Source organism: Eumetopias jubatus, unplaced genomic scaffold (assembly GCF_037043125.1).
Source record: "Eumetopias jubatus isolate StellerSeaLion01/CBP00866 unplaced genomic scaffold, mEumJub1_p1.0 scaffold_12, whole genome shotgun sequence".
Classification (NCBI taxonomy): Eukaryota; Metazoa; Chordata; class Mammalia; order Carnivora; family Otariidae; genus Eumetopias; species Eumetopias jubatus.
The window spans coordinates 87,023,893-87,047,659 of NW_028274818.1; the positions used below are offsets into that span (position 1 = coordinate 87,023,893).

General features: G+C 41.0%; 1 protein-coding gene across 1 annotated transcript in view; it reads right to left on the minus strand.

The window, feature by feature from the left end:
- USP31 (ubiquitin specific peptidase 31) overlaps positions 1-23,767 on the minus strand; it is a 65,697-nt gene that overhangs the window by 20,153 nt on the left and 21,777 nt on the right. Inside the window, exons 2-9 of the mRNA XM_028090378.1 lie at positions 16,538-16,675; positions 15,150-15,238; positions 14,966-15,058; positions 14,158-14,293; positions 11,412-11,556; positions 4,126-4,306; positions 1,588-1,699; positions 882-976 (exon numbers count right to left, since the gene is read on the minus strand). Of these exons, the coding sequence (XP_027946179.1) occupies positions 882-976; positions 1,588-1,699; positions 4,126-4,306; positions 11,412-11,556; positions 14,158-14,293; positions 14,966-15,058; positions 15,150-15,238; positions 16,538-16,675 (989 nt within the window). The remainder of the gene's footprint in view (positions 1-881; positions 977-1,587; positions 1,700-4,125; positions 4,307-11,411; positions 11,557-14,157; positions 14,294-14,965; positions 15,059-15,149; positions 15,239-16,537; positions 16,676-23,767) is intronic.

A 23,767-nucleotide genomic window follows, 5' to 3' on the forward strand; every position in this document is an offset into this window, starting at 1 on the left:
AAAAGTTTCTATTGAGACCGTTATGACCTCGTACCTAGAATAACTAGGTTACAATTGGACTGAAAAATCCTTAAATTAAAACATCCAGTATAGAAATAAAGAGATTGGAAGAAATTAGTCTCATGTTATAAGGCTGTCCACAACCACTTCTAGATATTCTTTTTTTTTTTTTTTTTAATGACCTTTCCAACTTTTTGTGTCATTTCTCACCAACCCAAAGAGAGACCGGATAATAGTTCCTCTGGAAACAAAGTCTGCTCCTACATCTCTCCTTCTCCCCCATACACCAAGCACAGAGGTAGCAGAGTGAAGTGACTAAGTCTACTGAGGGAGAGGTGGGACAGAAAGAAGGCTTGAAGGAACGGAATGATCGACAGAGGACACCACACATGCAAAGGCACACACGAAGCGGTGCCAACACTTTCCAACAATCCTCGTGCTCTGATACTACTGAAGGTCTAAGATGGGAGGAGGAGAAGAGTGGGGCCTGACAAGCAGGAAGTAAGCAGGGTTCAAACTGTGTAGAGCGTCGTACACCATGGAAGTTGGGCTTTATCTTTTAGGCTACAGGTTTCCATTTAAGATTTCCAGGAGGAAAGGGGCATGATGAGAATTCTACTTTGGCAAGCTTCCATCCTGACTGAATATTAAAGTGTAATTTATCTGTAGTCCTGGGACATACATTAATTTGCTTTCCTGATTTCAAAAAAGATCATATATATCATACTCAAATGTGAATGAAAAGTAAAATAAGTATACTTAATTTCTAAACAAGCCTAATGAGCCTACCACACTTAGGTAGAAATTATATCAGACATCACTAGAAATTACAGAGGAAGATAAATAAAATTCTAGCAGGTGACTGATTGATCGATTCTTACCTCTCTACTGTTGGGTGGCACAGCGGCTGCTCCTCCTGGGGCAGCAAGTATGTTATCCCCACAACACTGACAACACGCAAACTGAATGGACACACCTGCATCAAACAGTAAAGGAAAATGTGGCTGAATTTCTCCCCAAGGGCATGTGCGTCACAGTGGCATTTCCAAAACAGACGAGAGGGACAGCAAACGCTTTTGCAAAATGCTTCTCTCTGATATTCTTTTAGGTTGTTGAGCCACTCTTACACACTTTAAAGATGATTAACCTAATGCAATTTACATATCAAACATGTTATGCAGGACAAGTAATATGCTGCTTTAGGCTGAACCTTAATTTAATGTAAGTCCTCCATGGATACCTTCATATAGTAATCCTAATTTTGAAAATATACAGATACCTGTTCTATAATCTCTCAAAGCTGATTGTGTGCTAATCTTTATTAGATAAATATATATTATAAAGAAATACCTAGCAGTTCAAGGGAATTCTTGCAGTGGCCAGAAAATGAGGGGTAAATCCTTAGTCCTGAAAATCTGAACACAGCAGATTTTACCAAACAGCTTTCCACCAGGGCTCCTCAACATCCAGCTCAGCGCCTGGTCTTCCCTAAATGCAGAGGTCCAAAATTCAAATTTCACCACAGTGACTGTTTCTTCACTTGGGTACACATGCATGCTATGCTGGAGTGTCAATATGCTTACTCACCTGGATGCAAACCGTGGGCCTCAAGAAATACTTCATCTTCTCCAAGATTTCCTTCTGCAGAAGGTCCCACGCTATTGTCTTCTCTAAGTGCAGCACAAAAGGCAGTCCAAATCTAACACACACAAATATTGCAATCACCTTAAAAGTACCGCAATCCCTTTAATATTGTAATTGTTTACTCATGGTCTCTTAAAATAGAACGACTATATTATTGGGTTTAAGACAGTTCTCAAAATAAAACAAACAGGAAATTTAATAGTTACTCCCATAAGTAGATGAAAAAGCAGAGAAGCTTAGATTTCTACACAAAATTTTACAGTTCATGTGTCAAAATGGCTTCTAGGCGGTACGAGGGGGCAAGAGGGCAGGATCCGTGAATACGGTGAGGAAAGACGACAGGAGTGGCCGTGGTCTGGCTAACAGCGCGGGTTCCCATATAAGGAACTGTGTGCTGCAGTAACAGACAAGCCTAGAAGGCCTGGCAGGCAGGTGGCCATAGCCTGGTTGTCTGACGAGGAAGGCACTGGCAGGCAAATGACACAGAAAGTCAGCTCCCAGCCTACAGGAGAAGCCATGCGGCCCTGCCCATGCTGGACTCCTAGGAGTACCGTACCCCGGTTCTCAGCTTTGGCTACACATTGAGATCACCAAGGGAGCTTTAAAACACGGTGATGCCCAAGTGCAGCCCCCGAGATTCTGCTGTAATCACTCTGGTCCGCGGCCCGAGCACAGAGATGTGCTGAGGAACCCCCAGGCGGTTCTGATATGCAGCCAGGGCCGAGGACCCCTGGCCCAGCCACACTCTCATCCAAGCCCAGCCACTCAGACCTATTCTTTTGCCCTACACGTGTCCTACTCACTCTCTGTGCGGTCAACTCCCTCCGCTCGGAACACCCCTCCCACCCTTCCTCTGGGCCACCTCCTACTCACTCACATCAAGACCCAGCAGAGGGATTCTTCTGCAGGAAGCACCCTGTTGACTTGTTCTCTGTGCTATGTGGGCCATGGCATTCACTCCACCGTGCTGCAAATACTGTCTATCTTCCTGCCTCCACCAGTAGACTGAGTTATCTGACAGCGGGAACTATGATTTATCACAGTACCCCACACCCAGTCAATGCCCAGAAATCCATACACACTTAATGAATGAACAAAGGAGCCAAGAGAAAATCCCTGATTCAGGCTGAAGCAGAGGCACTCAGATCAAGAAAGCCATTCCTAACAGCCTCAGTCTACATAGAGCAGTATTCCACAAACAGCACTGTGATGTGAAAGAAATGACAAGCACATGCAAATCAGCCACTCCTATTTTTCACATAGTCATGTCTTCACTTGCAAGAGAAGAGAATCATTACAAAAGGGACTCCACAAGTTCTTTATTTTACATCAACACACTGAGCTGCCTTTCTTTCTGCCCCTTAAATAAACATGCCAAGTTCTCCTTAGTCTCAGGGTCTTTGTACTCATGTTCTCTCCCCACGCAGCCTTCTCCCCAGAGGCTCACATCACTCACACCGTCTCCTCAGCTCCATGCTGCTTCTTCAGGTGGACCTCCCTGTCCCCACCTCTAGCATGGTCTGGCTGCCCCCCCACCAGCACACTCCATCATCCAGGCCTGCTTTAATATCTTCAAAATGGTGAGGACTGTTCGAAGTGACATGTGTTTACTTGTTTACAGTCGGTCTGTCCTCACTGGGATGTAAGCTCCACAAGAACACAGTCTGTCTTGTTCACTGCTCTATCCCATGTTGGAACAGTGCCCAACACACTGTAAACACTAAAGTATTTGTTAACAAGTATCATAAATATACAAATCAACACATTTCATACTTAAGTTATTTAACCATCATTAAATAAGTTATTTCTAAGCAACATTTTAAAAGACTAATAAAATGCTACCCTGACAAACAGTAGAAACAGAGTCCTTTGTCCCTGAAACATATCCATATTTCATTACTACTCAGGTTACATTACTATTGTGATAGAACTGCTTTAAAAGATAGTCTAAACCTCCCATATATTCTTAGCAGGAAACAGATTTGAGAGAGATTTGCAACTCCCGAATTTCTGACTGAAGTAGCTGAATGAATAGTGCTGCCATTTGCTGAGACAGGAAATACTGGAGAGCCAGATTTACAGAGAAAGAGAATCAGTTCAGTTTGGAACGTAAGACTGAGGTGCATGTACCATTCAAGTAGATATGTTAAGAATTAAAAAAAAAAAAAAAAGGCTGTTAAGAAAGTAGCTGGATATAGGCCTATAGGCCCCATGAGGAACCTGAGCTAAAAATAAACACATGAACGGAGCCTTTAACAACTAGACGAGCTTGGAGAGCCTTTCTAATTCAGATTCTATCATCCTAATTTTATATTCTCCTCCTCCCAACCCCTCAAAATGAGGTCAACTTATACACATATTCTTTCTAAATATTGGAATCAAAAGTTAATAAAAGTAAGGGTTTTTCATCCCCACTTTTTAAAATGTTTGAAAATATTGGACTTTTAAAGTTTCAGCACTTATTAGTAAGCCAGTTTTTACCTTTTCCCTTGCTGCCCAGTACAGGCTCGGTTACACACTAATAGAACAATCTTGTCGTTTCCCGCTCTTGCTGGGGGCAAGTCTGTTTTCCCTTGCTTTGCTGCAGTTTGTGTAGGAGAAGACAGTCGATGATGATCCAAGCCAAATTTCAAGTGGTTTAGATTGTTGTTTAAGTGGATTCCTGGAAAAAATAAAATAAAAAACTTATTCTATCAATTCAAAATTCTTTTCATTCATTACAAAGACATTCACCCAATGGAGAAATTAAGAAGTTGCATTATGTAATTTAAACTATAATCAACCCCCCCAAATGATCTACTTTGAGATAACTTATCCAGTCATTAAAATAATTTTTTTTTTACGTAGGCTCCATATCCAGCGTGGAGCCCAAGTGGGGCTTGAACTCATGACCCTGAGATCAAGACCTGAGCTGAAATCAAGAGTCAGAGGCTTAACCAACTGAGCCACCCAGGCATCCCATCATTAAAATCCTTTAAACTAGCTTGATGTATCTTGAAAACTGAAATTTAAAACTCTTCACTTGAGGTCACCTGGGTGGCTCAGTCAGTTGAGCATCTGACTCTTGATTTCAGCTCAGGTCATGATCTCGGGGTTCTCAGATCAAGCCCCACTTCAGGCTCCATAGGTGGTGAGGAGTCTGCTTGAGGATTCTCTCTCCCTCTGCTCCACCCACCCCATGGATGCTCTCTCTCTCTCAAATAAATCTTTAAAAATAAAAAACAGTAACCTCTTCACTTGAGTGAATACTGGATACTGTTTTAGAAGAGCAAGTTTGCAGAGATGATCCACCAAGACAAATTAAAGGTAAGACCATGCAACCAGCAACCAAATAAATTGGAAAAAAAAAAATTAAGACTAGTAAATGTGGAATGATCTTCAATATTCTAACTGCAGTTTCTTCTCCCTAATTAAAGAACCAGAGTTATAAGAAACAAAAGATAAACCACGCTTACGAGATTCACAGCCATTATAGGACATGTCAACTTTAATACAATCAATCACACTAGATGGACCCACATTTAAGTGAACAAAAATATATGATTGATTGGCATGATACAGGTTGCTGAAAATCAGGTGAAAACAGAGCTGTCAATCAGAGCTACTCAGCAATTCAGTACCTAGGACAATGCCCTGTACTTAGGAGAAACTCAATTAAGTGCTTGATTAAACAATTGTTCATTTCGATGGAATACTATTCAGCCATAAAAAAGAAGGAAATCTTGCCATTTGCAACAACATGGATGGACCTTGAGGGCATTTTGCTAAGTGAAAGAAGTCAGAGAAAGATAAATACCATATGATCTCATTATATGTTGAATTTAAGACAACAACAATGAAACCATGCTCACATATACAGAGAACAGATTAGTGGTTGCAGGGGGTTGGATGGTGTCAGGCAAAATTAGTGAAAGGGGATCAAAAGGTACAAAATTCCAGCTATAAAATAAATAAGTAAGGAGATGTAATGTACAGCATGGTGACTACAGTTAATAATAATACTGTACTGTATATCTGAAAGTTGCTAAGAGAGTACATCTTAAAAGTTCTCATAATAAAAAAATTTTTGTAATTATATGGAGATGGATGTTAACTAGACTTCCTGTGATGATCATTTTGCAGTATATACAAATACTGAATCATTATGTTGTACCCCTGAAACTAACATGTTATATGTGAATTACACCTCAATAAAAAAATAATAAAATTAAATTAAAATAATTGTTCACCTCTTTAATCCTCAGAAGTACAGCCTAAGGAAATTATACCCAAACTTGGAAATAGAAGAAAGCCCTCCAGGTTGCCGAGGTGGCTCAGTCGGTTAAGCATCTGCCTTCAGTTCAGGTCATGATCTCAGGGTCCTGGGATCAAACCCCACGTCAGGCTCCCTGATCAGGAGGAGTCTGCTCTGCCTCTCCCCATTCTCTGTGCTCTCTCTCTCTCACTCACTCTCTCTCAAATAAACAAAAATCTTTAAAAAAAAGAAAAAAGACGAAAGCCCTCCACCACCACCACCACACACACATACAAATAAGACCACCACCAAAAGGAGAATAAAATAAAAAGTGGCTATACAAAAGTATTCGTAGCAGCATTTTAGCAATAACCTAAATATCCAGCAATATAAGACTTGCCAAACCTATTAAGGGACATCAGCATTACAGCAATTTAAAATGACCAGTATGTGGTTAATCAAAATAAATTCCAGGTGAATTAGAGTTTAAAAAAAAAAGTATACAGAAACTAGAAGTAAGAAAAAATGGAATCTTCATCAAGCTATTAGAGAGAGGAATACTTTTTTAAGCTTAAACACCAAAAAGAAATCACAAAAGGAAGAACAGATTTCACTCCATAGCCATTTTAAACTTCGGTATGAGAAAATAAAAATAAAAGAAGTCTGAATTTGAGACAATGAACAACCTCATTTCCCACCTCCTTGCAGAAGGCTGGGAAGACCTGTTCTAAAGTGATGAGGGGGTTCCACTCAACTGCACAGAAATCAAGCTCTGGGGGCGCCTGGGTGGCTCAGATGGTTAAGCGTCTGCCTTCAGCTCAGGTCATGATCCCAGGGTCCGGGGATCAAGTCCCGCATCGGGCTCCCTGCTCCTTGGGAGCCTGCTTCTCCCTCTGCCTCCCTCTCTCTCTCTCTCTCTCTGTCTCTCATGAATAAATAAATAAAATCTTGAAAAAAAAAAAAGAAAGAAATCAAGCTCTGTGTTCAAAAAGCACACCCACTTACTACCAACTGCATGACTGGGATGGTTACTCAATCACCCCAAGTCTTCACTCTCTCATTTGCAAAGTGGGGAAGGTAGCAGCTTCATATGTCTCAAATAAGTTATTTACAAGGCTTTAACAGAGGCTAACACATACTCAATAAGTGGTACAGTCTTCCAACAAAGAAACTCTCTGGTCAGTAGATGATAAACTTGGACCTCACCAAAGTCACTTAAAAACAGAAAGTTAGCGTTAACCCTTAGCCATGGGGGTGTGAAAGGGGATTTGATCAAATTTTCAGTTGAACAAACATTAATTGGGCTCTTGTTATGCATTAGGAACTATACTGAACTGCTGGGTACAGAAAGATAAACACAGCCCCAACTACAGAGAATTTCGCAGTGTGGTGGAAGGACAGAGAAGAAAAAAGATTATTTGCACACAACGTGCTGGTGTCAGAGATTAGCAGAAGATGTGACTGGAGCAAGGAGGAGGAAGTCAGCCAGCCCACCTGGGGGGGTGCCTGCGGGGGGGTGAGGGGGGGAAGCTTTCTGGAAAAGGTGATAACTGAGTATTCTTTTACTGTAATGTAATAAAAGTAGAAAACAATTTGAACAAAGCACACACATGAAAATGCAACCAGAAAACAAAAAGAAGCTGTTAGGTCAAAGAAAAATCAAAACTGAAATAACGGACTACTTAGAAAATAATAATGTAAATATGGGTATACCAGAGATAACGGAATCCTAGGCTGGCAATGGAGAAAGCTGACCAACCCAACGTACAGAATTATGTAAAGGTTCAGAAACTAGAGGCACCTATCGAAGTGGGTGGTGAAGAAAACGAGGAACTAAAATAAGGACATTCAACAAGGGCACCAAGATCATTCAAAGCGGAAAGAATGGTATCTCCAACAAATGGTGCTAGGATTACTATTTACATACAACAAAAGAATGCAGCTGAACACCCACCTCAAACCATATTCAAAAATTAATTCAAAATGGCACAAAGATCTAAATGTAAGAGCTAAAACTACAAAACTCCTAGAAGTAAACACAGGGGTAAACTTCACGGTCCTGGATTTAAGGATGAAATCTTAGATAAGCAACAAAAAGGATAAGCAACAAAAGAAGAAAATAATTAGGCTTCATCAAAACTAAGAACTTTTTGTGCATCAAAAGACACTATCAGGAAAGTGAAATGGCAATCTATAGAATGGGAGAAAATATTTGGAAGTCATATATCTGATAAGGGTCTAGAACCAGCATATATAAAGAACTCTTACAACTCAGTAACTTTACATCCCAATTTAAAAATGGGGAAAAAATTTGAATAGACATTTTTCTAAAGAAGGTAAACAGATGTCCAATAAGCATATGAAAAGATGATCAACATCATTTATCATGCAAATACAAGCACAAAGACACACCACTTCACACCCACTGGGATGGCTATAATCAAAAAGATGGAAAATAGCTTCCTTTCGGCCAGAACCGCCATCTTCCAGTAATTCGCCAAAATGACCAACACAAAGGGAAAGAGGAGAGGTACCTACTATATGTTCTCTAGACCTTTTAGAAAACATGGAGTTGTTCCTTTGGCCACATACATGCAAATCTGTAAGAAAGGTGATATTGTGGACATCAAGGGAATGGGCACTGTTCAAAAAAGGAATGCCCCACAAATGTTACCATGGCAAAACTGGAAGAGTCTACAATGTTACTTAGCATGCTGTTGGCATTGTTGTAAACAAACAAGTTAAGGGCAAGATCTTGCCAAGAGAATTAATGTACGCATTGAGCATATTAAACACTCAAAGAGCTGAGACAGCTTCCTGAAGCATGTGAAGGAAAATGATCAGAAAAAGAAGGAAGCCAAGGAGAAAGGTACTTGGGTTCATCTGAAGCGCCAGCCTGCCCCACCCAGAGAAGCACACTTTGTGAGAACTAATGGAAAGGAGCCTGAAATGCTGGAACCCATTCCCTATGAATTCATGGTATGATAAATGTAAAGAAAATAAAAGACCTCAAGACTGTAAAAATGTTTCTCTTAATTGAGTAGAAGTGTGGTGTCCTTTCCCTAAAAAAAATATTTAAAGCAAACTTTGTGTCCTAAAAAAACAAACAAAAAAAAGATGGAAAATAATAAATGTTGGCAAGAATGTGGAAAAATTATGACCCTCATATATTGGTGGATGAAAAATGATTCACCTGTTGCAAAAAACAGTCTGACAATTCCAAGAAGGTTAAACACAGAATTACCATGACCCAGTGTTTCCACTCCTAGGGGTGTGTATGTGGGTGTATCCCCAAAAAACTCTAAACAGGTATTCAAACAAATATTTGTACATGAATGGTCATAACAGCACTATTTCATAATGTGGAAACAACCCAAATGTCCATCAGCAGATAAATGGATAAACAAAATGTGGTATATACATACAGTGGACTACTATTCAGCCATAAAAAGGACTGAAGGACTGATACATGCTACAACACGGATGAACCTTGAAACACTATGCTAAGTGAAAGAAGCAAGTCACAAAAGGCCACATATTATATGATTCTGTTCACATGAACGTCTGAACTAGGGAAATCTACAGACAGAGAGTAGAACAGTGGTTGCTTAGGACTGGGTAAGATGGGGAGATGCGGGGAGGCGTGTGTAGGGGAGACAAAGTAGGAGCTGACAGTTGGAAAGTATAAAAGTACATGACATATTCGAGAAATACAGAGTAATCTAGATAGGGTACATGGGGAAGGAGATGGAATATAGTAAAGAGGCTGGAAATAAAGGCAAGGACCAACCATGACGGGCCATGCATTCTTCCAAGGTGTTCAGATTTAATCTCAAAGGGGAAACACTGGCAAATCAACAAGCATATAATATGATCAGAAATGTATATCCAAATAAGTCTGGTGGCACCATGGAAAAATACAAGAAGAAAGTCTAGGGGTAAAGATAGTAGAGAAGTTACTAGAAAAGCCCAGTTGAGACTGGTCTGAGCTATACCAGTGACAAGAGGATTGAGGAGTAAAACTGCATAGTGTTTGATCATTTCTATGTGAATTTTGAGGAAGAAGTGCTTCAATCCACTTTGGGTGAAAAGAAGGATGGTGGTACCATGATTCCAGAGAAGAAATGCAGGAGGATCGGGTCTAAGAAATGCTGAGTGTTAAGACGACGCAGGACTTCTAAGCAGAGATTCCAATGGACAGTTAAAAAGTCAGGGAATGGAGGGGCGCCTGGGTGACTCAGTCATTAAGCGTCTGCCTTCGGCTCAGGTCATGATCCCAGGGTCCTGGGATCGAGCCCCGCATGAGGCTTCCTGCTCCACTGGAAGCCTGCTTCTCCCTCTCCCACTCCCCCTGCTTGTGTTCCCTCTCTTGCTGCGTCTCTCTGTCAAATAACTAAATAAAATCTTAAAAAAAAAAAGAAAAAGAAAAGTCAGGGTATGGAAAGAGAAGAAAAGAGGATGAGCAGGGAGGTTCAGTTCTAAAAATCATGGCAGTAGAAAGACACTGCTTGGATTAGGTTCTCAGTTCAGCAGTTCTCGAACTTTGGTGTGCATTGGAATCACCTGTGAAAAACAGCATGCTGGGCCCCACCCCCACAGGCTCTCGTTCAGTAGGTCTGGAGTGGGGTCCAAGAATCTGCATTTCTAACCATGTCCCAGGTGCCTCTCAAGCTTTAATAATCACTGGAGTAAAGAAAAAGAACAGAAGCCCCAGAACCATGAAGAACACTAAGGCCAAGAACAAAGTTTGAGTTGCCTAGCAACTTTCAAAATCAGAACTAGCCCCCAAATCCTCCAAGCACAGTTGAGAGACAGGCTAAGTTCTAAATCACAGCCCAAACCATAGGAAAAGGAACGGCACTGTCCACAGCTGTACTTTCTTTTGCTGCCTATTGATGCAAATTTCTTAAAAGCAAGGTATCAAGAAAACATTTTATAGCAGAGTTAGAATTTAGAAATTAAGCATTGGAGCAGGTAACAAAATGCAAAAAAAAAGGCAGCTATGGCATCATGCATCCTCCCAAATGCTGTCATAAGATGCTTAAGAAGCCACTTAACAGGGCGCCTGGGTGGCTCAGATGGTTGGCCATCTGCCTTCGGCTCAGGTCATGATCCCAAGGTCCTGGGATCAAGTCCCACGTCGAGCTCCCTGCTCCTTGGGGAACCTGCTTCTCCCTGTGCCTCTGCCTCTCTGTGTGTCTCTCATGAATAAATAAATAAAATCTTTAAAAAAAAAAAAAAAAGAAGCCACTTAACAGAAAAGGAGGAAGGATTCAGTCAGTTCTGAGCCTCAGATAGGAGCTGCTCCAACTGCGGGCAGTAAAGATTAGAAACTAAGGAAATATCTTTGCCTGAAACAGTGAGAACTGCTTTCTTCCAGAGAAAAGTTACCATAAAATTTATACCATCATAAAAATAAGTGTCATGTGTATTTTACCATAATTTTAAAAAGTATGCCATCATATAATAGACATCTCAAAGGGTAGACAGTTGTGAAACCTGCAAACCCTTATGGAAACAGATGCTCATTTACCTCTTTGACTGAGAATTCCTTCAGGCCTAAATATTTCTGGAGTCTCAAAGGCAAAAATGCAGTCGCTTTCATGGACTGTTTCCAGGTCGTCAGTGTCACAAAAGGAACGATGGAACCCATCATAGTACATTTCCGTTAACACAATCTAAAAATGGGAAAAATGTAAACAGTTGGGTAACTGGAAAGCCAATAAGAATTGATCTCCCGATTCTACCATGAGCTTCTCCAGCCCATCAGGGCTTGCGGGGACGTGAGAGGGCTCTGAAACCCATCACGGAGCCCACACTATCTGCCTTTAGTAAGTGAATTGTAGAAGCACGATATCCTCTGTAAATGTATAATATGCTCTCATTTCAGAACGCCTTGGCACTGAATCCAGAGTTCCTTTAAGTTTTCGTGAAGAAGAGCCCCCAGGAAATGACAAAGTATAAGCCCCTTGTCTCACAAGGGGAAGAAACTGAAGAGAGGTGGGAGACTTGCCAACGAGTATCTGACTATTCAGTCTCGCACCAAGCAAGCAAGGTGGGAGACTTGCCAACGAGTATCTGACTATTCAGTCTCGCACCAAGCAAGCAAGGTGGGAGACTTGCCAACGAGTATCTGACTATTCAGTCTCCCTCCATATCTGATTCCGAGACTTTCTCCTACATCAGTAACTTTTCTTTCTTTCAGGTTAAAAAATGTCACACAACCACGGATTTTGTAATAGGAAAAAAAATGAAATCAACTCAAATGTCCAACAATAGGAACTAATTAAATATATTATAGTCCTACTGTAATTACAAAGAATGAGCCGAATATATTTGCATCAACATGGAAAGATCTCCTAGTTAAATAAGATGTAACATAAAGAATAATGTGTGTAATCGATTCCATTTTTATAAAATAACAAATGTAGTATATGCACAGGAAAAAATAGGAGTGAATATACAACACAGTATTAGAGTTAGTAACTCTTAGTTCTAAGATACTTAGGACAAGATACTTCCACTTTCTAAGTCCTGTTTCTGAAATGGCTGAGTATTTCACAATAAAACAAAACAAAACAAAACAAAACAAAACAAAAAAGATGGGGAAAAAAACAATGGAAACATTTAGATGCTCATTACATGCTCAGCAGCACTGTCTAGAGAAAAAGCACTGGATTGGACATGAAGAGGTTCCAGTCCCAGCCTGCCACCAACCAGCCCTATGCTCTTGAACAACTCACATGGTTTCTCTGGGCCCCCTTCAAATGAGGGGGTTGGAAGGGACCCCTAAAATCCCCTCTGCTAACAAACGTATTACAAGTCTGTGAGGTGAAAGAGGCTGGTGGCACATTCCACAAATAGTCCAAGAAAAATATCCCTAGCACATTTTTCTTCTGATGAGTTTAATAACCACATTGTTTTTCTGCAGGTGAACATGCAAGATAATTTATTTTCTCCAGCAAGCTAAGGTCAAAAACAAATCTGTAATTCTATCAGCCATTTAAACCACATGCAAAAAGAGCCCGAGAGCACTGGAAGCTTTAAAGATACAACCAGGGGGCGCCTGGGTGGCTCAGTCATTAAGCGTCTGCCTTCGGCTTGGGTCATGATCCCAGGGTCCTGGGATCAAGTCCCACACCGGGGTCCCTGCTCGGCGGGAACCCTGCTTCTCCCTCCCCCACTCCCCCTGCTTGTGTTCCCTCTCTCGCTGTGTCTCTCTCTGTCAAATAAATAAAATCTTTTAAAAAATAAATAAAGATACAATCAGATCTGCCCTGGACACACAGCTCAGCCTGCCTCCCTCTTTCAGTCTTAGCCCTCATCCTGAAGCGAAAAAAAGAATCAAAAAGCACTTGACAGTAAGGAAGAATATGAACATTTTATCAACACACCAGTACTTGACCCATGAAAATATGAGATATTCGCTATATTAAGGCAATACCGCTGGTTGTATTTGTTTTACTGCAGTAACTTTCTAAATGAAGCCACATGAGGCCAACGTACAAAACACCTTTATTAATCATGTGATTACATAGCAGCTTCCAGAAGCTATCTAGGGAAAAGTTATCCTACCACAGGATCATCTTTCTTAGTAAATCTAAAATAAGAAACATTTTTCTAAATAAAATCATAATACTGAATTGAGTAAAAACTGTATGCAAAAATGTCAAGTAACAAATAGGCTAAAAGTATTTTGGGTCAATTTAAATATAACTACTGATCAAAAATGTACCCAAAAAAAAGAAGGCAGAAGGGGCACAACATTCCTTTCTCTCATCTAAATGAAGTGAGTCTCTGACGCAGCTTTAAGCAGGAAGCAAACCATATTGAGCATCTGTATGTACTGTAGCAGCAAGAAGATATCCATTCTCAATCAGCACAACGGAAAGGGGTTCTCAAGAGCCACTAGTGGGGTTTTCTAAGCCTCTCTGACCTCCAAATACCACAGGGATGCTCTTCCTATTGCCCACATAAGCATCCATAAGGCTAGTTTAAGAGAGGCTAAGTAATTATACTTTATAAACAAAGCTAAAAGAAGGTCTTGGTGTCAAGTCGCAGCTTTCCTTTTAAAAATATATGTACAATTAAATGAAGCATGAAAGTTTTAATGTACATTTTCCCTCTTTGGATCTTGATTTTTCTTTCCTCAATACAGACACAACTGGTTTTACATTTCTATCTAACCATACTTGGCAGAGGACTGTTAGAAAATTCCTGGAGAACAGAAAGCAACACTTTTATGGCTCATATGTAATTGGCCTGAGCAGGCTTATTACCTGATCAGTGGGGATCTTTGTTTCCATAGACACTGCTTCCCGAAGCCTGGCGACAGTCCCAGACAGAGGCACAGCCACACCAATCCTCATGCAGTGAGAACATTTCCCCTGATACACTACGGTAACATAGAGAGGCCTGTGCAGATCAAAGTCAGATCTTTTCATTAGGCACTTACTTTAACTAAAATACAGAAGCAAAACAAACCTGATCTGAAATTAACACAAAACTGAAGCTAACCCACACCTTTATTTGGAAGCCAAAGGGGGAAAAAAAAAATCTCATCTGGACCTAAGTGGAACCAGAAAACAATAATCAAGACATCTTTGGAAAAGGCAGTCAAACAAAATATAACATATCAACACTTGATTCTGTGGTTGTACGTTCTTTACAACAGCATAACTCTCAAAAATTTTGAAAAACAGTTCAAATAAAGCAACTAATTAAAAGTACAACATAGTATGGTGATTAACATAACAATAAAAAATTTTAAAAAAAGTACAACATAAAGTCTCTAGAAAATCTAGAAGGCACTCAACAACCCTCCCCCTGCCCCATACTATCAGTGGATGAGCAACTGAACAGACAACAACCCCAGGGACTGTAAAAAGACGCTTGCCCCATGTGCCTGCTCACCCTGCACATTCAGACCAGGATTTATAGACTTCTGTAAGGTTTTTACAAAGCCTGTATTCAATTTATCACTAATCCCATTACTTGTCTAAATAAGTAAGGAGCCCTAACAGGAGCCTACAGAGGAAAGGAATACACAGGAATGTACAGTCTTAATTTTATTACATCTGTTCTTACCTTGTGTGGGGTAGAGGAATTGGCAAAGAAATGCAGAGGAAAGGGTCAAAAGTGTTGCTCTGCTTCTGACAGTGAGGACATGTCAAAGAAGATCTTCAGAAACAAAAACAAAAGACACGCACAGTGAGATCATCTAGAGCTATGCCAAGCAGACCACATAAGAGACAGTTTGATATGCTCATACCTGTACTGGGCTTGAAAAAGTTCTTGTACAAAAGTGCTACAGACAGGAAAAGATGGTCCCTCGGGCATCATATCAGTCTCTGACGGTGGCTAAAAAAAGGGAAAGTACAATTTCACACGTTAGAAGTACCAATTCTTAATGGAAGATGAGCCTGAACCAGTCACAAATGTCCTTGACTTCCTCTACAAGTGGTACATCAGGTCCAGACGTTCCCGTGAAAAGGACGTGCTACAGGCATCGGAACACAGCGGCCAGGATGGGGGTCACGAGGACGCATGTCACAAGCTCTCCCACAGACCGTGCCTGTGCTGGTCTCTCCACCCCACCCAGGCAGTCCGGCAGTCCTTCCACAGGGTGCTCCCATCTCCCTCCAGCTCCGAAGGTCTCCCCCTGGCCTCTTCCAGGAAATAACCCTAGCCACGGTGCCCACCTGCTCAAGGCCCTGCCCACTGCACTGCTCGCTGGGATGCCCAGCCACTCGACGGCATACTGAATTGGCCTTTTCATGTCCACCCACCTGATAATTAGTCACTGAGCACCTGCGAGCACCTGCAGAGAGCCCCGCAAAGGGCATTAAGACACAATTATAGATAAATAAGACATAGTGCCTGACCTTGAGTACATCTCAATCTGGTGGGAGAGCCAGCCACAAGCACATGGTCCTATGACAGTACAGAGTGTCCGGGCACAGAAGGACCTTGAATCAGAATTACTTAACACCTTACAAAACCAGACTGAAATTTCGAGAAATATCAAACCAGACTTGATAATTCGAGAATTATCAAAAACTTTAAAAGTGGCAAGAGAATAGCAACTCTTTGGTCTTAATTATTTCCATTATATAAATCATTTTACCAATCATATTAAGGTTGCATGCATAAAAATTGAGGATGAATCACTGTTTCTTGGTAGAATATTCTAGGGGTTCAGTTCCTATATTCAAATCCAATTGTAACAGCAAAGACCTCCATTCATTTCCTTTTTGAGTGTGTATTCATTTCAGTGAGCTGTAAGGCTACATGTCTCACTGGAAAAGAAACCAATTTCTGCTTTAAAAACAGCTTAGTGAACTGGAATCACCTGATTGTAGTCTAAAGCTAGTCATACATGCAAATATGTCCCCTCCCACTAGACTCTTAAGTTCCTTAGACACAGCATCTCTCTTATGCTGCCAGCAAGCAGTAAACACGGGAAAACTCCTCTAAGTATCCCTGAATTTTATACTCACCCAGAGCTTAGTTGATTTCACTATATTAACTAAATGCAAACTGCAACAACTCCTCAGTGGAGGTTTGAGAGAAGAATCTACACTCACTCCATTCACTAAACCACCACGGAGCTCCCTGCTCACGGCTCCTTGGCTGCCCCAGCAGGGTGCACACCCTCACCTTCAGAGGAGGCTGGCCGCTCTGCTTCACAGCATGATTGAGGTCTTCATGAACTCGGTCCAGAAGCCACAGCAGAAACTCCTGGGCGTCATGCTGGGAATTTCCCCGATATTGCAGTGCGTTCTTTGACACAATACTCTACACAGGTAAATAAATCAGCATGAATAGTTGAGTTCCTGGCTTTAAAGATGAACTATTTATAATCCCAAAAAGGGATGCAAAATCTCAAGGGTATTAGAGTAACTTCTTAGAAAGACAGCAATATAAAAACAGATCCTTATGTAAAAACTTCATCCCCAGAAACATGTACAGAAGACTTAAATGCACCTACCCAACAATCCTACTTTGAGGAATATATCTAAAGAAACCATCAAACAGCATGCCAAAACTTCTAAGAAAATATTCATTCATCAGGCTTTATAATAGCAAAAAGTTGGTAATAACTTGAACATCTTAAAAATGAGAACATCTTCTAAAATAAGAAACATAGTATTGAATTATAAACCCAAGTATGAAATAAACACATCTATAAAACATAAATGATTGAGTAAATAAATAAGAAATAAATCTTCCTTATAGAATTCCAAATAATCAACATCAATAGTTCCCTCTCAGGAGTTGGACCTTAACCTTCTACTTTGAATAGTGACTTGCTTCCAAAGACTAGAATATGGAAAGAGGGGTGGCCAATGAAAGGTTCTCAGTGAAATGGTTAAGTTCATGGCTCTGGAGCATAAGGCCTGGGTTCAAATTGCTCTCCCACCACTTGTATTTGTGAGACCGGGGTTTACTCTCTTCCAAAGTAAAAGGGAGAATGGTAATTTAGTGTGGTGGTTAAGTAAGAATGCATGCACAACATTTCACACATAAGTAAGATACAATAAGCACTCAAATTTCAGATGAGTATGGCATTTGGAAGTAGGGAGGAAGAAGGGGACACAACTGCACAAAGGGAGGGCAATGAAGAGACAAAGGCACTGATGAGGCAAGAAAATAATGAGGATCCAAGCTAAGGCAGTGAGGACAGAAACATGAAGGCAGACCTGAGAGATTTAGGAATTTAGGCAGTAGACCCAACAGGATTTGTGACCTAATGAATGGGGACAGTGAGAAAGGAGGCATTAATGTCCCCAAGGTGTCCTATCTAGATGATGAGCAACTGATGGTACCCCTCATCAAGACAAAATGAAAAAGAAGTCTGGGGAAGATGATAATGAGTCCCCTTTCAAATCCACTGCATTTAAAGTTCTATGGAACCTCCAAGTGGAAGTACCTGGTAAATAAATGAAGAATACAGATCTGGGGCTCAGTGGAAGAGTGCGCCCTAATGACAAATATTTGTGAGTCAACAGATGGATGGTAGTTGAAATCATGAGTATAGCTGAGATTGTCCAGACATGGTCATGAGAGATCAAGTCAGAGGACAAATATATTTGGGGGCCCTCAAAGGAGACCAAGAAAAAGCCACCAAAGACATGGCAAGAAAAGCAGGAGAATAGAGTCTCAAGAGTCAAGAGAAGAGGGTTATGAAGGAGAGAGTGATTAAATGGCATTAAGAATGATAAAATAGGACAAAGAACTAAAAACTGTCCACTGCATTTTCCAATTTAAGATGATTATAGGGGAGTGCCTAGCTGGCTCAGTCAGTGGAGTGTGTAACTCTTGACCTCGGGGTTGTGGGTCTGAGTCTCACGTTAGGTATAGAGATCACTTAATAAAATATTAAGGGGCGCCTGGGTGGCTCAGCTGGTTAAGTTCCAACTCTTGGTTTTGGCTCAGGCCATGATCTCATGGGTAGTGGGATCGAGCCCTGCCTCAGACTCCATGCCCAGTGGGGAGTCTGCTTGAAGATTCTCTCCCTCTGCCCCTCCCCCAACTCACTCACTCTAAAATAAATAAATAAATCTTTAAAAAATATTTTAAAAAAAAGAAGGGACAGATTTACAACTTGATTATGAAGAAGAACGATCATAACCTGATGATCAGTTAAATGTGAATGATAACAAAAAGATGATTTACGAAGATTCAAATTCAAGGAGGAAAAAAATCAAAGGGACACAAATGAGAGAGAAGACTGAAGTGTCAACTGGCAAAATTTACTATTGGATAAAGTGAGCAAAGGAGAAGAAGGACCCTGATAACAAAGTTTCAGTGACTACAAGGATACCACTTGAATGCTATCTCAGACAAAGGTACACAAAAGGAGAAATGGGTGTGGGGAGTCTTCACTATACTACAAAACATCCCCCAGGGTCAGACACCACCTGAATCATCAAATCCAGTATTTTCTTTCTTGGGCTTCACCTTCCTCAATCTCCCTGTAGCATTTTATACCTGACACCTTACTTCATCTTGAAATAGTTTGGCTTGTGGCCTTATGCACTCATTTAGGAGAATCAAAGCCAGAGCCATTTGGTGTGGACAGTGGGAAAATGTGAGCTACAGAAGAAAGAGAAGATTTCCCAGTAAAGAAAAAAAAAAGACCAATAAAAGCCATCAGCACTAGCAGCACCCCTGATGGTGTGGCTGACTCAGGATGGAAAAGAAACAAGTGACTGGTAATACTATATTAAGGGATACAAAGAAGAAATGAGGGGGGCGCCTGGGTGGCTCAGTCGTTAGGCATCTGCCTTCGGCTCAGGTCATGATCCTGGGGTCCTGGGATCGAGCCCCTCATCGGGGTCCTGGGATCGAGCGCCGCATCGGGCTCCCTGCTCAGTGGGAAGCCTGCTTCTCCCTCTCCCACTCCCCCTGCTTGTGTTCCCTCTCTCGCTGTGTCTCTCTGTCAAATAAATAAATAATTTAAAAAAACAAAAAGAAATGAGGGATGACACCAAGGTTTTTAGTACCTGATTTAGATAGATAATGAAATCAGGAACAGAGGAAGAGACTGAGGGACAGTAGAGCTTTGAACACGCTGAATCTGAGGCACCTACAGGATCCCCAGTGAGGTGAAGTCTCGTGCTCAGGAAAGAAATCTGAGCTGGAAAGTTAAATCAGAGCAGCACTCTCTTACCGTATGAACACAGAGGAAAAAACCCAGGGAACATCTAATGAGAAAAGGAGGCAGCCAGATTCTTGAGGAAGGATGGCACAGAAGGGACAAGTCACAATAAGAAAGCCAAAGAAGATAAGAGCAGCCAGAAGAGCCAGAAAGAAGGAAGCAGCAATGTAAACGACTATAGAAAAGTAAAGTAAGATGGGCAGGAGATGGTCCTTTGGAACAGCAAGTTAAGAAGCTGACAGTGCAGTTTCAGTGAAGTAGAATATTGACCAGAGAGGGTGAGACAGAAGAAAAGGTAAGGAAATTGAATGACTGACTGCAAGACAACCACCCTTCAGATGTAAGAGGCTCTGTTATAGAAGGAAGGAAGAAGGAAAGATGCTCTGCCTGGTGGGGGACTTACAGGGAAGAGGGACTTGCATACTCAGGGGAAGGAGATAACAGAAGGGAGCCACCTGCAGAAAGAGCATTCTTCAGTGAGGGGCAAAGAGGGAGGTTCAGAAAAGAGGTAGAGAAGTGCCTTAAACAGGAGGTGGGAGAGACAGAAGAGAAGGGAGGTAAAGACAGTTACAGATTCAGAAGTTATAGACAGGAAGGCAGGGAACCTTTATTTTTTTTTTTTAATAAAGTTAATTTTTTTATTTTAATATGTTTTTAAATGTTTTATTTATTTATTCATGAGAGTCAGAGAGAGAGAGAGAGAGAGAGAGAGAGAGAGAGGCAGAGGCGGAGGGAGAAGCAGGCTCCCCGCCTAGCAGGGAGCCCGATGCGGGACTCAATCCCAGGACCCTGGGATCATGACCTGAGCCGAAGGCAGACGCTTAACCATCTGAGCCACCCAGGTGCCCGGAACCTTTATTTTTGTTAGTTGTTTTGGGTTGTTCCTTTTGGGGAAGAAGCACAGGACAGCTGCCAAGAGGAAGTCTCAGGTGTGGTAAGGCTAATGACAAATCTCACGGCATATGGCTGGGGCACACAAACTGCCTGAAGCATGGCAAGTGTCTGGTGTAGGAACCCTCTCTCATATTTACTCCCAGTGGGGGTGGGGGAGTTCTCCGAATACACATGTTCCTAAGAAACAAGTTAGCCGAAATCAAATTCTTCATTATGTGTCACGGTGGACAGTTCATGCACAGTATCTGTCAAATGTCAGAGTGGAGACAATACACAATTCTTTATCAGGACTGCATTAAATCTGATTTATGATTCCTGCCACTATCACTTCAACTCATCTAAGCACTTATCCCCCAATCACTGTGTACAAAGTGCTGTGCAGAGGCTGCTCGACAAGATTTTTGTTGGGCACGACTCAACAGGCAACAGGACTTCCACAACCTCTGTAACGAGGGCAAAAACTGCTCTAGGTCAACCCCACCCTAAATCACTACATCACAAACTAAGCACGTTTTACAGGAAACCTCCCTGAACACACACAAACACAAAGGCTCCTTTTTCTGCCCCTTCTTCCTCCTTCCCAATGGTGACTTTTTCCCACTGCAGAGACCCAAGGGACTATTTATTTTACTTCTTACCAAGACAAAACAAAACATAGAATAATCTAATAACCATCCTTTAGTACATTTACAGAAGAAAGAAAAATAGTGGGAGTCAAGAAGGAAAAAATAGTGGGAATCAGGAAACCTGGGCCCAATCTCTGGCTCTGCCACAAACCACTGGTTATCTTAGGTAACTCATGGAACCTGTGATTTCTGGTTTATAAAGCAAAGCAGTTGAGTTGGCCATCGATGACACTCCTAGCCTCCCAAATCTTCCCCCAAGCTCTTCCCTTAGAGTCCCAACAAGTGATTTGATTTTTGCTTTGGGCCTCATCTGACATTGCTTTGGTTTGCCTTTTATAATTTTTTGCAAAATTAAACCTTAGTTTATTTTTATTTATGTCCTAAAATCAATCTTTCTGTATTTTTGCAGGTTTAAAAAAAAGGTAATTATCACTGGAGTATGTCATCTATAAATAGGAGCACGGCTACAATCTGAGAAATTAAATTATTTAAATTTGTCACTTCTACGAAAAATAGAATATGAGCCTTCTTAAAATAAACCTTCATTTTATAGAAATTTTATAGAATGTGGGTGTGGTGTTTGGAAAAAGATTAACTAACCTATTGGTTTAAATCCTATACATCCTACTATAAATATAAGTTTGACCATCGTTCCAATTTTATCTTCAGTTAAGATGATCCTTAATATCCAGTTACTAAATAAAGTAAAAGTCAAACAAATCTTTAAAGCTTTCGAATTTCATAAAACTTCTCTTTACCCTTCAAATAAAATCTTAAGGCATAGATCTACAGAGAACTTTTTTCCCCTTACAAAGAAAAGAGAAAAAAGAAAAGAAAAGAAAAAAAAAAAAAAAAAGAGGAGTTGGAAGCATGGCCCTGAAAAGAAAAAGAATGAAGTCTATCCAACTGGCACGGCAATATTAGACATGAGGTTCTTTCTTTCCATAGCACCCTAGTACAGAAGCAGCAGAATCCTGGGCTCCAGGGAAAAGACAGAAACTGGTCCAAGACACGCTTTACCCAATTGCAGGATGAAGACAACAAAGCAACAGCTATTGATGATCTCTTCCTATGGGGAATGGACATGGCAGTATTGATTTGATCAGGAGCTGGCTTACTCTTTCGGGGAAGAGGTAGCTTGCCAAAACTCACCAAACCAAATTATCACCCACTTTCCTTGATTCTATGCCAGAAGAAACGTAGAATTTATTTCCAGTGATTCTGGGTAAGAAGAACTTGGGAGGGTAACAGTACTGAAATTTTAAGAGAAAGATGAAATGTGAACAGCTGAGTTCATAGATGGCATCTAAAAGTGAAATTTGGTTTCTGGACTGTATTGGAAAGAACAGAATAATAACACCTGTCTTGAGAAAAGTTTCACCTTTTGAATCTGACTTTATGGACAACTACTAAGTTGATGAAGAATACTTAACTAAAACATAAGGGATGAAATTGGTACAAATGGATGAATACTGTAAAACCAGATACGACCCATGAAAAACAGTGATAGAGAAAGAGTCCATTCAACAGTGTTCCATACCAGGGTATAGAATGCAGCCATGCTCAAACGGGGTTCTGAGTCCTTCATCCATTCTTTCCTCCTCACCTTCACCTCTGGTGGGGAAGTCTTCACATAACACAAGTTAGGCTGAGAGGTCCTTGATATTAGCCAGCTGTGGCAACAAAAGGCCCTTGAAAGAGACTGTAAGGCCTCCAGACTTTCACACATACTTGCCCTATGACTGGAATGCCCTCCACTTCCATCCCTCAAATGCACTCCCTCACTCTCCTTCCTTGGTAGGATGGAGTTGGGAGCTGGGTGGGAGAGGAGAGAGAAAAGAAAGGAGACAAGAGGAAAGGAGCTGCCATCCAAGATGGAAAGACAACTCAATGAGAAGAGTAGAGAGTGCTACACAGAGCCTGTTCATGTGTTCGCATTTGGCCACAGGGGAAAGGGAGTTACTACAGAAGGACCTAACATGAGTAACTTAAGTATAGGTGTCACTTGTATCCAAGCTCTCATGATCCAAACTCAGGAACTAAACAGATTTGGATAGCAAGGGATATTTGGATTGTTAAAAGAGTAGATTTGGATATTAAACAAACTTGAGTATACCACAAAGACTTGGTGGCAGGCACTCATTGCTGAAATAGAGACTAGGAAAGGGTATATATCTTACCTAAAAGAGAAAGTTTTAATAAGTGTGTTGAGAAACAGTTATTGCATTTCAAAAAATTACAACTAAGGTGGAAGTAGGGTCAAGGGCATTAGAGCCAGGATGAAAGGGAGAAATACAAAAAGGAATATACCCCAAGTGGTTCAGCCAGATGAACAACGAGCAAAGATTTCACAACAGACCATAGAGCTATATAGGTAGAAAATACAGCAGCAAGAGAAGACCCCCATGTATGTAAACAGTGGTTGGAAGTTTCCACTAGAAATGCAACAGAAACAGAAAGACTGGATGCTGAGTACCTGGACTCAAATCCTCTTCCCACCACCTTTCACTTCATGTGTTTTCTCTGAGCATCGGCTATGTCTTCCGCAAAATGGGGATGAGAATAGTTCTCTAAAAGAATTGCTGTGAAGCTTTAATGAGATTTATTTTACAAACTCTATAAAAGCATTTTCATTAAAAATGTTTTTATAAGAGCATTTTATAAACTTTAAAACTCTACAGAGCTTCTATTATTTAAGTTTCAAAA